General features: G+C 28.3%; 1 protein-coding gene across 1 annotated transcript; it reads left to right on the forward strand.

The window, feature by feature from the left end:
* On the forward strand, positions 1-16,671 carry LOC107883720 (the record flags this gene model as incomplete). Its single annotated transcript, XM_029489668.1, is given in 10 exon segments — positions 1-18; positions 1,332-1,355; positions 2,155-2,187; positions 2,944-2,964; positions 3,653-3,673; positions 6,297-6,323; positions 9,491-9,535; positions 12,934-12,954; positions 15,404-15,445; positions 16,322-16,671. Coding segments are annotated over 10 exon segments (425 nt in total), but the record flags the coding sequence as incomplete, so codon positions are not given.
* Between the last annotated feature and the right edge of the window lie 287 nt (positions 16,672-16,958).

Below are 16,958 nucleotides of genomic sequence, written 5' to 3' on the forward strand. Positions count from 1 at the left end.
ACGAAAATGGAATTATAGGTATGTAACTTTTGTGTTTTTACTGTGTTGCGAATTTGCGTTACAATTTAATTTCCCTTCGAAACAATAAAACCATAGCACTTAAATTGTTAGTTATTTCAAGTCTTACTTATGTTAATGATTTGCAATTTTTTTACCACTGTAATAATATATGAAAAAGGTTTGAATTATTTATTTTTAAAATAAAAGTCCCATTATTAAATTATTTGAAATGAGTTGAACTAAATTCTATATAGTTTGTTATTATTAATAACAATAAACTCTCTAATTTTATTTTATTACTTTTTTGAATTAAATGTATACTATTTTGTTCTGTGTGGGATTTCAAGATTATATTAAAATATAAATTATTTCGTCCAGTATAGCTTCAATGTCTAATTGTAGATAAAAATAGACATTTAAGATCCGAAACCTTAGAGTACATGTTGTTTGTTAGGTCTGAATTTAAGTATGTGAGATTATTTCTTGAAGATGTAAATTATAATAAAAACAATAACACTAACATATAAAACAATTTAAATTATACAATGAATATATAATATTTGAAAAAATAGTATTAAAAAGTAGATTTAGATAGTTAGATAGGTATAACAACGAAGAGAAATAAAATCTCAAGGCAGTGCACAACATTTACCTTTCAACTAGAAAATCGGGACAGAGAAAGTTTACGAACAGTCACCAATAATTATAAATCATACATGATACATGATACATGATATTATGAACCATTACGTTAATAGATAATAATTAATATAATAATTTGCAATTGATAAAATAATGATAGTTTTCTTTATCTCGATCCCAATAAATTCTTAAAATTTTAATACATTTTTAATTGTATATTATAAAATTAAACCTTATCATGAAACCTTATCGCAGACCGTAAGAAAAATCATTATTTTTTTCCAAATCAAATTAATAAAGTCTGGTATAGTTCTATTAGAATATGAAATGTTAATGAACATATTATGAAAACTAGAAAATATTTATTATACAAATGGAATGTCATATAAATATGTTTGGACAAATGAAGCTGATATTTTGGTACCTACGAAAAGACGATCAATCAAGAGTTCTTCGTCTTCGTGAACTATATGACATTTCTGCTAAAATATTGTAATATCAAATAATTAGTATTTATCTGTGTAACTAAGTCTATTTATGTAACATTTACTTATTGCTTTAATTATGCAGACTACATAATTGATAAATATCTTTGATTTGTTTTCATTTGTTTAACAGTATTGTTAAGCCATTTAATATAATACACATTAATAACACATAAAACTTTTTTTTATTTAATAATAAATTAGACGAAGAACAATTTCAACAAGACAGTAAGTAAATTTTGTGTTTTTCCCTGTGTTGTGAATTTGCGTTACAATTTAATTTCCCTTTGAAACAATAAAATCATAGCACTTAAATTGTCAGTTATTTCAAGTCTTACTTATGTTAATGATTTGCAATTTTTTTACCACTGTAATAATATATGAAAAAAGTTTGAATTATTTATTTTTAAAATAAAAGTCTCTTTATTTAAAATGGGTTGAACTAAGTTCTATATAATTTGTTATTATTAATAACAATAAACTTTCTAATTTTATTTTATAATTTTTTTTAATTAAATGTATATTATTTTTTTCGATGTGAGATTTCAAGATTTTATAATAATATTAATTATTTCGTCCAGTATAGTTTCAATGTCCAATTGTAGATAAAAGTAGACATTTAAGATCCGAACCCTTAGAGTACATTTTCTTTGTTAAATCTTAATTAAGTATGTGAGATTATTTCTTGAAGATGTAAATTATAATAAAAACAATAACACTAACATATTAAACAATTTAAATTATACAGATAATATGTAAAATCTAAAAAATGGTATTCGAATGTAGATTTAGATAATTAGATAGGTATAACAAAGAAGCGAAATAAAATCTTGAGCAGTGCACAACATTTACCATTAAACCAGAATATTGGGACATATAAAGTATAAGGACAATCACCAATATTTATGAATCATACATGATACATGATATTAAGAACCATTATGTTAATAGATAATAATTTATAAAATAATTTGCAATTGATAAAATTATATTCATTCTTATTCCCTTATGACCTAACATTTTACAGGTAAACAATTGAAAGTCGGAATGTTGGCTTCAGGTATGTTGTGCCACCAAAACTGTGTTAATTTTGTTAACTAATGAAGGAATACTAATGTTATAAGATTTACTTTTTTACAAAACTAAATTGTTACCTAGTGAAGTAAGATACAGACCTGCTGATCATACATCTAAACCAAAAACCAGTACTTACTGTAGCTGGGAACTGTTAGCTGTGTTTGTGCACCGCAACGGTGTCTAGTAGACATAGGCACAAATAGCGTTTTGATTGGGGGGGAGGGGGGGGGGGTGGCTAAAGCCTTACTTTGATAATACTATGGACATTTTTGGGGTGGTAAAGCCCCTCCTATTTGTGCCAATGCTAGTACAGCCATCACTCATCCAACTGATCGACCTCGATACTAAAATAATAATATATAAAATACATATCCAAAAGAAATAGGATGCAAATCTCCTGGATCTGTTACTCTTGTTCTTTTTTATTCAAGATAACGCCACAACCGCATGTGTTGTCTCCGTCTTACAAATGTACAACATAGCAGAATCTGTTTTTCGCGGGACAAATTTTAACTTTCTGTGTTTGTATAGCAATGGCTCCAAAATTGCTGAACATATAGGGCAGAAAACTTTCACTCTTTGTATAATTTAGTTTTGGTGGAATTTTATCCCTCACCTTGTTTTACGATAGTTGCCCGTGATTGAAAAACTCATATCCCGCCATTTCCACGCAATATAATATTATATACATATACTATAAATATTCACTGTTATTATTTAATAATCTAACCTTTTACAGTTGAAGATATATTCAAAGAACGTATGTTGTGCCACTAAAACTGTATTAATTTTGTTAATTAATGATAGCATACTATTATACTAATGTTATATGACTATTTTTTTTTATAAAACTAAATTATTAAGGAATCTCGCTACTTTCGTCAATTTTAGCTGAAAAGACCTTAAGTATTGACAAAATTAAAGTTAGTTAACGTTGTCCGATTTTGATTCTGAAAAAAAATTTGAACTAGTCAGAATATTGCCTATAGATCCTACGAAGCACTTTATAAAGACTACAATTTCTATTATTGTGAACTGTATTTGAACTGTACTTATACGCAATGGTCGGATAAGTCCATGTCCAAACCAAATTATTATACTCGAATTTATCGATACGTTTTGTCTAATACATCAATTATTAGGTGTTAGTTTGGTTACTTCTGTGCTATATTCTATGAAACATTTTGCAAATCTAGATACTAAGGACGACAATAACAGTTGATTTTCATAATTTGGATAGAGGCGTAACAATAAATAGTATGTGTGGATTGTCCGGGAAAATAATTTAGTTTTGGGTGAATTTTACCCTACACCTCACCTGCAGCTCGTTTGAAAACAGTTGATCTTGACTGAAATATCTCTTACCCCGACACCTCTACGCAACATAATATTATATAAATATAATGTAAATATTCACCGTTATTAATTTAAGATCTAACCTTTTACAGTGGCTAAGATTAAAGACAAAAGTATGTTGTACCACTAAAACTGGGTTAATTTTTTTATTTAATGAAAGCATACTACAGTAGAACTTCCATATAACGGTCATCAAAAGGACTTTAAATAATGACCGCTATTTAGAGATTCCCGTCTTACAGAGGTAGATCAACACTAGGATAACACTCGACGGGACCAACAAAAATTGACCGTTACATAGAGTTGACCGTTAAGGGAAGTTTTACTGTATTATACTAATGTTATATGACTGATATTTTTATAAAACTAAATTATTGAGGGGCCTCTCTACTTCCGTCAATTTTAGCTGAAAAGACCTAAAGTATTGACGAAATTAAAGTCAGTTAACGTTGCCGGATTTTGAATCTGGAAAAAAATTTGAACTAGCCAGAATATTGTCTATTGATCCTACGAAGCACTTTGTAAAAACTAAATTTTATATTATCGTGAAATGTAATTGAAAACTGATACGGACTAATGCTTTATAGAGAGTCAAAAGACAATTTTCAGAACTAAAGTTGATTGAGTGGCGTCTGACAAAACCTAAAACACGAAAGGCGTTACTATTCATAAGATCAATATGAGGGCTACAATTAAAAGATTGTACAAATAAAGTGCCTAAATCGTGTACCTGGCTGACACGTTGAATATATATACCTCCTAGCTTATGGTCAATAGAAATCACTGACTTGATCAACTGACCCTGAGCCTAAGGGGTTATTCTAATCACACTGTACGTCTCCTTCATTATATCCTTAGATATCATATCGTATGAGATTCGGTTCGTTGACGTTTTTATAGTAAATACCTAGGACTTTTTTGGAGAATGTATTTTGTTCCTCATTGTCTTTGACATTCATCTTAATCTTCTCGTGGTTCTTAGGTTTTATATTTGTTGCCTTATAAAGTATGCACAAAACTGAGCATTGTGATACTTTGCAATTTTCCATGGGGTTTTAGCTGCACCCAGTTTTCTCACAAGTGACAAAATGTTCCTACCTTAAGTGATTATTTCGTCCATATCCAGTAATCATATTTTTCTCTGTACGTCAAGTAGGACAATGAGTTCATTGGTAATGATCTCATTTGCACTCCATTCAAATTCATGTAATAATTGTTCACATTTCTTTGTCCAGCAAGAGGTATAACTTTGTCTTTGTTTTCTGGGTATTGGTTTTTTTTGATGCTGACTTTATGATATTGATAAATTTACCATAATTTTTCAGTATAGAATCTATTCAGTTAATTTTATTTTCAAAATATTTTATATATTCAGGCCAATCCACTATACGTAGGTGGCAGAGTTAATAGTGTTAATAATATGAATAATATTATTAATTTTCGAAATTATATTTTGTTCAGTAAAATAAATTATGTAGAATCTACATTGTAGATATAGATAGGTATATATATATATATATATATATATATATATATATTAGGTACACATAGATAACTTGAATATTATCAAGATGAAGATAAATATAATCGAGCTGAAAATTATCTATATAAGGTAAAAGATAAATCATTTTTATCTACTTATCTAGATATTTCCCAACACTGATCATATGACTATAAAGCTTTCATTTGCCAATTTATTCAAAAGTTTATTTTGGGTTCAGTTTATTTATGAAATATATGGTACCAGCGTGGTTCGTTATTGAATAAAATGCTCCGTTTGAATTCGACATCACACTAAAAAGTAGATTTGAGTTTGGTTTCACATATTAACGTTCGGTTCGAGACCATAATTTTTTAGTTCCACCCACCTCTAGTTATTACTTTTTATATATTTTATATAAAATATTATTAGAAAATATGCTAGTATAATTTATTATAATTAAAATATTGTAAAAAAAAAATATACAATTAAAGGTCTATTCACGCATTTATAATAAGTAAATAGGTGATAAGTATACTTTTAGTAGTGGCCCACTCGATTTATAGGTTCGAGTCTTACGTTATGCCTATTGGAGGATAGTCACAACGTTTTATATTTTAACAATTAAATTATTCAGCTATTTTTGTATGAATTTCTTGTAATTTTAAATTTTAAAATTATTTGTACGTATGTTTACTAAATCTAAACCTTATTGGCTTTTCTCTAAGGTAAAAAATGTGTATTCTATGAGCTGATTCGCAACACTAGTCAGTTCATATAAATATTTTGTACCAAAGGACTAGTTATAAATAATTTTTAAATTGAACATTGTCAGATTATACAATTGATACAAAATTAACGTAGTAAATATTATCATTTTCAAAAAAATTACTATTTAAAATAAAGTTGTTAGGTTCATATTATAAGTCTAGACCAGGTATTACCCATGTGATTTGTCAACTACAAGAATTTTAATCGATTTTTGTTACTGACTTATGTTTATAATATAACCCTTAAAGTAATTGAGTAATAATTCATAACTAAATTTATCTTTTAGATTGACTATTTAGAATAGATTTTCTATCCATTACGAACAATTAAGTGTTATATGCATACTTCATTGCATTAGGCTAAAATAATAATTTATATATTTTTATTTAATTTCACATTATATTTATTAATACAATTATATAACGATTCATTTGAAATCTAAAATCAGTAAAATACTGAGGTTTATGTAATGTACCTTTTTATAGGAAGCAAACTAATTCTGAAAGATTTATGTAAGTATACACTACTATTTATTTATAGTGTTATATTTAAATAATTTATAATGCATGTGATAACCATATTCGGTAACGGGTGTGTCAAATTCACTTACCTTAGCCACCGTAGTAAAAGTGTAGCCTGAAAGTCTAGAAACACCTCTGAAAAGTAATTGATTCATTAACTGAAGTACCTACAAAAAAATTTCAGACCCTTATTAATGAGGATTTTCGATGGGCAATAACCCATAAGTATAAAGCACTTTTTTGTTTAGAAACTTCAATTTAAACGTCAGACACCGCACGTAAAGGATTCACAACCTGGAAATGAAAACAAGAAAATAATTAGGAATTTACGAATTGGTACATGTTGGAACACTTTTTAAATAAGTGTCAAAGAAAGTAGTTATAAATGAGACAACAATGAATAATTTAAATATCGTAGTTCAACAGGAAATGTGTAGGCCAGAGAAGGTAGTACTAAACAAAACGAGAGAACAAACCTTTATAGTGGAAGTTATACATATAGACAAGCATTTGGAGTCAGATTTATATGATAAATAACAGATTGTTAGCAAACGTCAAAAATGCTGTATTCATAAACTAGGTAGTGAATATAAAATAATTTCCAGTTGCCATGAACTTATGGAAAGAAAAAAATAGAGAAATTAAGGGCATTGTTTATGATGAGCTTGAACGAGCTTATAGTTCACAACACCGACGCTCTATTAGAATAATAATGGGGACATGAAGAAAAATATAGGACGAGAAAATATATATATAGACCTATTAGACCTATAATTAGAAAGGAAAGCCATCATAGTGTATACAATGATAATGAATATCGTCTCATAGTTATCGTTATGTCTGTGGTATCGTTATAAACAAACACACATTTCCAAAAATAAAAATATCTTTGCTATTTTTACGATATAAGAAATTAATAACTGGAGAACTCCGAAGTACAAAGGGAACGATGGAAAATGGAAATTTTAGCAATGAATCAAAACTGACAAATATAATGAACGATATTTAGTCCGAAAATAATCTCAAAGCAAAACCAATTTATAATAAAAAAAAAAATAATGGCAGGTTAAATAATGAGAGTATGGAAGCAATAGAAACGTAACGAATCTCACATGCAAATGATACTCAACTAATCCCAAAAAAAAAAAAATGTGAATTATAAAAATTTAAGGAGCTAACAGATAAGACAATTATAAGACAACATAATATATTGTATGAGAAGAAATCATTTGAAGAATTTGAGAAAGATAGGAATAATCCAAAGAAGTTTTTAAACACTGAAAACGCCATAAACAAGATATTAAACCAAAAACACTCATTTTTAAAAAATGACCATAATGATCTACTTTAAAAACAAAGAGATATATTAGTACAACATTTTAGAAAACATTTGGACACTACTTATTACGAGTCAGACAAATAACAGCACTAAAACCAAATGTGAAGAACTGATGTATCATATTATGACTGAACCAGAATGCAAGGAACCCGTCCTAGACTATATTGAAGATAACATCACAAACCTGAATAATAAAGCTCCAAGAGGAGATGATATGAATTCGGAGTTATTTAAAATGACTGGAAAAGACATTATCCCAGAAGTACAATCTCAAATTATAGAAATATGACACAAAGGATCCCAAATTATTGGAAAGTGTAATAATTTGTCCAATTTTCAAGAAATGAGACATTGTGATGATATCGGATTACCAAAGAATTTCCCTGTTAGACGCAGGTTACAAAATACTATCAATGACATTACTTAGAAGATTACAAGTTTATGCAGGAGACATATTAGCAGTATATCAAACTGGATTTAAAAGAAGAATGTCTACAACGAATCATATATTTATGATTAGTCGAGTATATAAAAGATTTCCATATTATATTTGTGGACTTTAAGCAAGTATATAGGATTGTATTAACCGGTAACAACTCTGGACATTTAAAAAATAATTTAGGTAAACCAAAGAAACGATTGAAACTTGTTGAAATATGTAACCAACAGACATACTGCAAAGTCCGCTTTATACAGGAGACGTCTGAAGCATTTGAAGGCAAAACCGGCTTGAAGCAAGGAGACACTTTTTATACTATAATACTCTTATTGCATTGCAGAAGACTTTGTAATTTTAGGAACAACAATATTGTTAATGAGGTAACAAAGATCGCAGGCAGACTATTCAAAGCTAGTCCAAATATAGGTTTAACAGTTAACCGAGCTAAAACAAAATAATTAACTGACAAATACTCTATAACCATAACCAAAATAGTTTCATGTTCGTTCCCGTACGATAAGCACAAATGGTCTTTCCGTTCCTTAATATCTATGATTCTGCTAAGGTTTTAATCTTCACCTCTACTTCTTAATTAACTCTGTATCATCCACGTGTGTTGTTCAATTTTTATTTTTATTTTAAAATTTGAAATTTAATTCTTTCATCAGTATCATTCGTTCTAACCTAATGTTGAAAGACATAAGAAATACTACGTTTCTCTGTCTTAAGCCCCATTTTCACATCAAATACTTTCGATTCCTGATCATTGAACTTAATTTTAAATTTTGAGTTCTTTATTTTTCTCCTGTCTTCTTTGCCGCCCATAGCTCCTATATTATTATAGATCCAGACACTGTTTTTTTAGTTTATGTACAGCATGCAAAGATCCTGATCATATTCATAAATCTTTATTCATGACTTGTTAAATTATTTAGATCTGGTCTAACGTATTTTAAGTATTTTATGCTAAGCTATGGGATTTAGACATTTATATTATTAGTAGATTAACCACATACTCTCGTAATAATATTACAATAACCAAAATATTTCCACATACCTTCCTTTTGTTTTATTATGTACCCTTTCATAATAATGTGTGTTATTTTAAGCCTATTTCACAGTTTATTATACCAATCTTATATTATGTAGTACCTAAAATTAATATTGAAAGAAGATGGAATAGGTTCCTAGTTAGTTATTTTTGTCTATAACTATAACATCATTTATAATATTGTTATTCAATACATTTTTCCTTTAAATTGTAAAGCTTTTATAATTCATGAATATTTTTACTGTGTCTGGTGAACCTATAGAAAAATAAATGTATAAGTAATAAAGTAGAAATAAAAACTTAATTTAACTTAATTCAAATTATTGCAGTGAAAACCTGTACAAATCTATGGGGTAGTGGCAAAATGAAAAAAGGTAAGTGGATGTCGCTCTGCTGTACAGTAGGTTACGAGTGGGTCATTGTATAATGGTTGTATTAGACTTGAATTCAATGATATAATATCATTGTATAAGAAAAACGATTCTGAGCGGAGACGGTTTGTCAGTCTGGAGATATTTTATATTTTGTTATTATTTATTTTATCATGTAAGTTGAATTAATATTAAAATATTATAATTTTTTATTCGTTTCTATGGTGATAAACAAAGCGTTAGAAATTAAAATTATGTTTTTTCGTAATTTCCCGGTGGTTTTTCCCGTGGCATTAAATAACTATTAAGAAAATCGAAAAATGACCTCTTTAAAGTACCATCTTGATCCAATTTTCTAAAAGATAAGGTACTATATGTTGAAATCAAAACACTCCTTCTGGAAGAAATTTTGTATACAGGATATAAAAAAAAAAAATAAAATAAACACCATTGTAAAAACAATAGCTTCCTCGCTCCGCTCAGAATCTAAAAGAGGTAAGTGGATTTCGCTATGCTGTACAGTAGGTACAGTAGGTAGTACTTAAGTTGGTCAATGTTTAAAGGATTGTATTAAACTTGAATTCAATGATATAATATCATTCTATAAGAAAAACGATTCTGAGCGGAGACAGTTTGTCAGCCTGGATATTGTTATTATTTATTATATCCTGTTGGTTGAATTTATATTATAAAAGGTGTTATTATTTTTTATTCGTTTCTATGGTGATAATCAAAGCGTTAGAAATTAAAATCCCATTTTTAGCTGTTTTTTGTAATTTGTCGGTGGTTTTTCCTGTAGCATTAAATAACTATTGATAAAATCGAAAAATGACCTTTCTAAAGTACCATCTTGATCCGATTTGCTAAGATAAGGTACTATATGTTGAAATCGAAGCACTCCTTCTGGTAGATATTTGTATACAGGATATATAAAAAAATTAAAATAAACTCCATTGTAAAACCACAAGCTTGCTTCCTCGCTCAGAATCTCAAATAGTATAACAAATAATTATAAAGGTAATTATGTACTAAACTTTTTACAAAACATATATCTCACAGGTGGCCTGTGATGATTTAGCCATTGCGATATCTCCTGCGATAATAAATATATCATAAATGTGTTTTCTCATTAGATTCACAGATACAAGGCTTACACATGTTTTTAATTTAATTATAGGTATTTATTGGAAAAAAATTAAAATATATTTTCATTTTTATTTTTGAAACAATTAAATATATTTAACATTTTGACTTTTAAACATTTTTTTTTCATTTATCTCATGATTTTCAATATTTTTTTTAGTTTTAAGGAAATAATATGACAAAAAAAGGTTATTTTCCGGTCCTCCTCTACGACTAATGGGGATATCCTAACGGGACATCCTGTATAGGTATACCCTGTATAGGTATGCTCTAAAACCATTATCCAGTAGTATAGCTGTTGTATTCAACATAAATAAAATATATAAAGGTCAACTCAAATATTTTTCAGTAAACATAGATATTTCAATAACTTTAATTTATATCATGTTCTATGATATAAACAATAACGTTTTGATATAATATTACCACGAACCACGATGTAGAGAAGATAAGGTTACACCACTCCCGTATCTTTCAATGGTAAGTACAATATTGACGCAAAAAATCACGGCAGTTTAGTAGTTCCGAATTCAACACCAGAGTATGCCATCCGTCGCTCGAAGGCCGACTTTTATACGAGTCGTATTGAAGATTTACATTTAAATTTTATTTAAGTGTATTAATTGTTGTTCAAATGTCAATAATCTGGATGCCAACATAATATATTTTATGTTATATTGTATAGATTATTAAAATAAACCAATGTTTTGGAATCATATACCAATTATTATGTACAATTTGTTATAATATTATGATATGTAGCCATATCGTAGAAATTTCTTGATTTAAATACAATGTATATTTATTGTATAATAATATGTTCATTTATTAACTGACACATATATTATGTACAAAAATGGAATTAGTAATATCTACAAACAAATATACATCAGGTATAAGATACGAGTTTAAACTGTTAATAAAAGCTCGAATATACTACCTACTATATCTACAGACCAGTATCTTAGAACCCAAGTACACCCAAATACCCAAATAAAAAATCGTAATATTATATTTATATAGATACCTATATAATATATAATAAAAAAAAAAATTAAATATTAAGCATGATGTAGAGAATATATAATATCTATTGTAGATATTATAATATTATTAGTTAAAATAGTAATATACTTAATAATAATACTTATAAATTACTAATATAATAATTATTTATTTAAGCTCGAAATGCCATTTGCTCAATTATTGTAAAAACTAATATACAAAAAAATTTATTATTTTTAATATTAGATTAGCAATAGTTGATCCCAGGTTAAACTACAGAATTCGGCCGGTAAAATCAGTGTGTTAAGCGTAATCGAAGTGTAATCCACTATTGTAATACGGTCCATATTATTAAGTGTGTAACATTAAGTTGTTAAAATATAATACTTATGTAATAAAACTATTTAAAATTGTACCTAATTGAATAGAATAATTACTTAATAATAATTCTTATTTGGTAAATATTTTTTATTTTGAAGTAGTAGTATCAAAAACGACAAAAATGTTTACATTTTTTTAATATTTTACATTTAAAACAATGTATTCACAATATAAAAACCGGCATTCGGGCGAATGCTGGCTCTACCTGGACGAGACATTTGTACTACCAAACTGCCAAGAAAATTTGCGACCGGAATATGTACAAGTGGTGTCACCTTATCTTCTCTACATCATGCCACGAACTAAGATATATGTTATCTTAGTTAGTGATTAGTACGAACGTCGAACAATAATATATCATTATTTTAGTCCAAGACAATATTTTTATTAAATTGATATAGTGATAGAAGATAATAATTATATTTCAAAATATTCATTTTAGAATTATCATAATCGCTTCAAATATGGAAAATTTCCTACTGGTGGGAGAGGAGGGGCTCTAGATAATTATAAGCAATTATAAAGTAATTACATTTCAAGTACCCTCAAATTATATTTTTGAAATATATTGCAACAAAATATCTTAAATTTGTATTCTTTGTTTCTTAACAATATGTCACTTAGTACAAATTTAACATAAAATAATTAAAAAACATATTGTTTATTATGAATTTTGGTTAGATTTTCTATCCATTATGGAAAATTAAGTGTTGTAATAATACCCCAATGCATTAGCTAAAATAATAACTTAATTATTTTGCTTTGTTTTCTATTGCATTTGCGTACACGAATATGCTACGAGTTAAATATACTGAAATATATAATCATTAAAACACTGAGATATGTGAATAATATAACGTGTCTTTTTATAGTCATTAAACTAAACGATTTATGTAAGTATACATAACTAGTAAATTATAGTGTTATATTTTAATATTTTAAAAGCAAATACTTTCGATTCCTGGCCATTGAACTACATTTTGCATGTTGAGTTCTTTATACAACTCTTTTGTCTTCAATTTTCACATATAGCTTCTATATTATTTTGGAACGGTACGCCTGTTTTTAGTTGAAATATAGCAAGAAGAGATCCTGATTTTACTTATAACTCTTTTTTCATTATCTGTTAAATGGTGTGGATCTGGTCTGCTATCGACTTTCCTAAGCTGAAACCTGCTTATTACTCCCCGTCTATTTAGTTATTTTGTCTTTATCAATTTTGCCTGACTTTTATTTAGTTTCTTAATATCAAATTTCTCGGTTATAATTTTCTTACAATTAACTCAATTAACTAACAATCTTATATGCTTAATCGCGATAATCAGCTACTGATCTTAACGTGAATTGTGTAGGTATAGTATTTTGATCCGCTAATACAGCCAGGCCGTATCTGTGAATTTCAAATACTACAATTGTCAGAGTTCTAGTTCAATATAGTGTTTATTGATCTTAAATTCGATGCTCTGATCTTAAAATCCCGAATTAAAATCCACGTTCAGCATATGCTTTCGTTGTGTTTGTTTCTTAATTATTGAGTTTTACGTATTGGGTTGTTGGTCAAATGACAATTCCTGTTAATACAAATGATCGTATATATCGTTATTATATACTATATAAACTACCTCATAAGAAATACGACGAGAATACAATTTATTATGTATTATTTCATAGTGAAAATTAGTTACCTCTTCCCTGATGCAGATTTTTAACAATTCATAGAAGGCTATTTATAAATATAATAATATAACTATGTCTCGGTTATTGATATGAAATCCCCCGGAACTCCCTGAAACCTAGGTGGAATGCAGCATTAAATCGTATTTTAATATCAAAATATTTTCAATAAACTTTGGCCGGTATTGTCCTACCGTAATTTAATGTTATTATAACTATTATAGGAGGCGGTGGAACGTACACATTTTTATATATTTATATTATGTATCTATTATTTATTATATTTGTTTTTTCTCTTTTATTTGAGTTTTATGCCTGTTCGGCGTTCACGAAACTATATTAAATTAATGCACTTCTTTCTCTACCCAATAATGTGTTACAAGTATTATTAGTATTATTATTGTTATCAGGGGCGGATTTACCCATAGGCCACCAAGGCACGTGCCTAGGGCGCAATATTTTTTGGGGCGCAATTTTTTAGTTAATTTTTACTTTTTACTTTTTCATAGTTTCATAATTATATATACCTAAATTTATATTTTATATTAATTTTTTTTTTTTGTATACAATTTGCATGAAACTGGAGAATGGCTCACGTAGTCACGTCATACTAACGTTTTAATTTATAAGCTATAATAACCTTGCCGTTTGAGTTTAATCCTGCGACCGGCGAGCGCCGCGCCGCGCTGCAACCGCAGAGGTTCAAAATCGACAGTCGACGAGGCAGTTGCCGCTGTTGTCTATGTAATTCATGCATGAGAGGTACACGGGTGTGCGGCGTAAACACATACAACACCTAATGTGAATGACGCATGCACAAAACGCCAGCCAGGGCAGTCGAATATACTGCCTCAGGCCGTTGTGTAAAACCACTCTACTAACAAGGTGGGGGAAAGCTCGAACCATAGACATACAATATACGTCTATGGCTCGCATAGTGCTTAGCAAGTTAATTATTTGATATAAACTGGAATGACCGGCGGGTCCACAATAAGTGTGCGCATGCGCGGGCCACCGAACTAGAATTAATTATGGATGTCTTGATAAAGTACTGAATAATAATAAACATTGCGACGACGTGCGACGCTGGCACTATCGCCCGTCTCCTGCATAGTGCATACTGCCATAGATTAAATATCTATGATACTGCTCAGAAATCTGCTAATCGATTATGATTATAGAGACTTGTGTGCTCACCACTTTAAGAAAACATCAATTACAATATTAAAGATTAAACATGCCCAATAAAATGAGTGGGCACCAGTTTAAAAATAAGGCAAGAAAAGTTGGCCAAAGAAGAAGAAGTATTAAACAGAACAATTTTTATAGTTTTGTTTTATTTAATGGAACATTACCCCCCCCCCTCCATGTAGGAGCACGACAATGTACGAGGCGCTAGTGTTGTAATTCCTAGGGGTGGAAAAATGGTAAGTCCACCCCTGATTGTTATTATACTCAATTGTTCTTCTAAAAATGAAAGAGAATGAAATAATATCCTTGTAAGTTATTATTGTCTAAAGTCATCGTATAATTTATAATTTATAATTTTGTTTTTTTAATAAAAGCGTTAATAATTCATCAATATTTTTTGAAAATGTGTAGAAATAAAATGTATCACTAATAAAGTAACAATGAATACTTAATTGAACTAAATTCAAATAATTTCAGTACCAACATGCTATGATGTAAACAAATATTATGGTTTTCAAGGTAATTACTTATTAGATATTAAACTGTATACAAAACATAAATCTTACATGGGCAAATTGACTCACCGCACCTTCTCTCTCTAATTCCTTTAAATGTCCCTCCACGCTTCACTCGTCAACACACATCTTTTAATTTACCTACCGCCTACACAAATTATGGTTTAAATGAACCACTTCGACGTTGTATGTCTATTGCCAATTCAGACCCTTTCTTTTCTATTTCATAACCTAACCAAGTATTTATGTACCTTTATATTTCACTGTTATCAGATAATTGTAATTTTTTATATTATATTATATGAAATTGGGCTCACGGCCGTCTTGTATGCTAAATAAAAAATTTAATTAAAAATAAATAAAATATCGAAATATCCATTAGGTACTTAACGCGTCATACATCAACAACAAATCGTGGTACTATCATAGATATAAAATAGTATACTTTAGAAGTTTCAAGTATCGATTTTGCGTGAAAATTCCCGTTTTTTTTTAATTTTTCTTTTGTTTTTCACAACGCTTTTAAAAATTACTGGGAATTTTAAATTTTGATCTCTCCAATGCACCAACAATATTCCATTTCCCATCGAACAAGATACACAGACGCAAAAAAAAAAAAAAATACAAATCATTATAAAATCAATTCATTCATCGTTCCACTCAGACTCTAAAAAAAATAAACACTTATCAATTGTCTAAATATTAAAAATTATTCAATCACACTATATGTAACTGTAAGTTACTTAATTGTATCAATGTAAATAACTCATGTACTTAGTATAACCTAATTCATGTTAAAAATAATTACTTGTAATAGCACCCTGTAAGCTGAAACATTTTAAATTAAATAAATTTATAAATTTATCTTTATTATTTACAGTCGACAATGGTAAGTGTTCTTTATTTATTTTTTATACATATTTGGTAGGTACTTATAATAATGATATTTTTTATGGAAATGTTCCCTTAAATGTTTGGATTCTGATTACAGATATAGTTTACTTTAAATATGTTTGTGATTTTTTTGGAAGTTTATACATATTTGAATTATAAGTGGTTATGCAAATGGTATTGATAAGTGCACCTGATTGACAAACGAATGGTGCATGTAACGTTTACAAATCACAGATTCATAATTTTACTTTGTTATGGTTATAAATATTGTAAACCTGTTATGAATGTCTTTCTAAGCAAAAAAATTTTTCGTTATACCGTTTAACTACTGTCAGTTTAGATCACTTCAGGACAATAATATTATCTTTCTGTTAGTTACTTTTGTTAGTCAAAATATTCGTTAAAAAAATTGTGTATAGGTACATTAAAATATCCAATGACACTAAATAAATTAATGAATAAAATATAACATGTGCATACATCAACAACAAATCGTGGTACTATCATAGATATATAATAGTATACTTTAGAAGTTTAAGAAGTTTTTTTAGAACTTTAGAATCACAACAAAATAACTAAAATAGTTATTCCAGGTTTGTTAATATGTAATTTCGTCCAAATTT

The sequence above is a fragment of the Acyrthosiphon pisum genome, chromosome A2 (assembly GCF_005508785.2).
Source record: "Acyrthosiphon pisum isolate AL4f chromosome A2, pea_aphid_22Mar2018_4r6ur, whole genome shotgun sequence".
In the NCBI taxonomy this organism is placed as follows: domain Eukaryota; kingdom Metazoa; phylum Arthropoda; class Insecta; order Hemiptera; family Aphididae; genus Acyrthosiphon; species Acyrthosiphon pisum.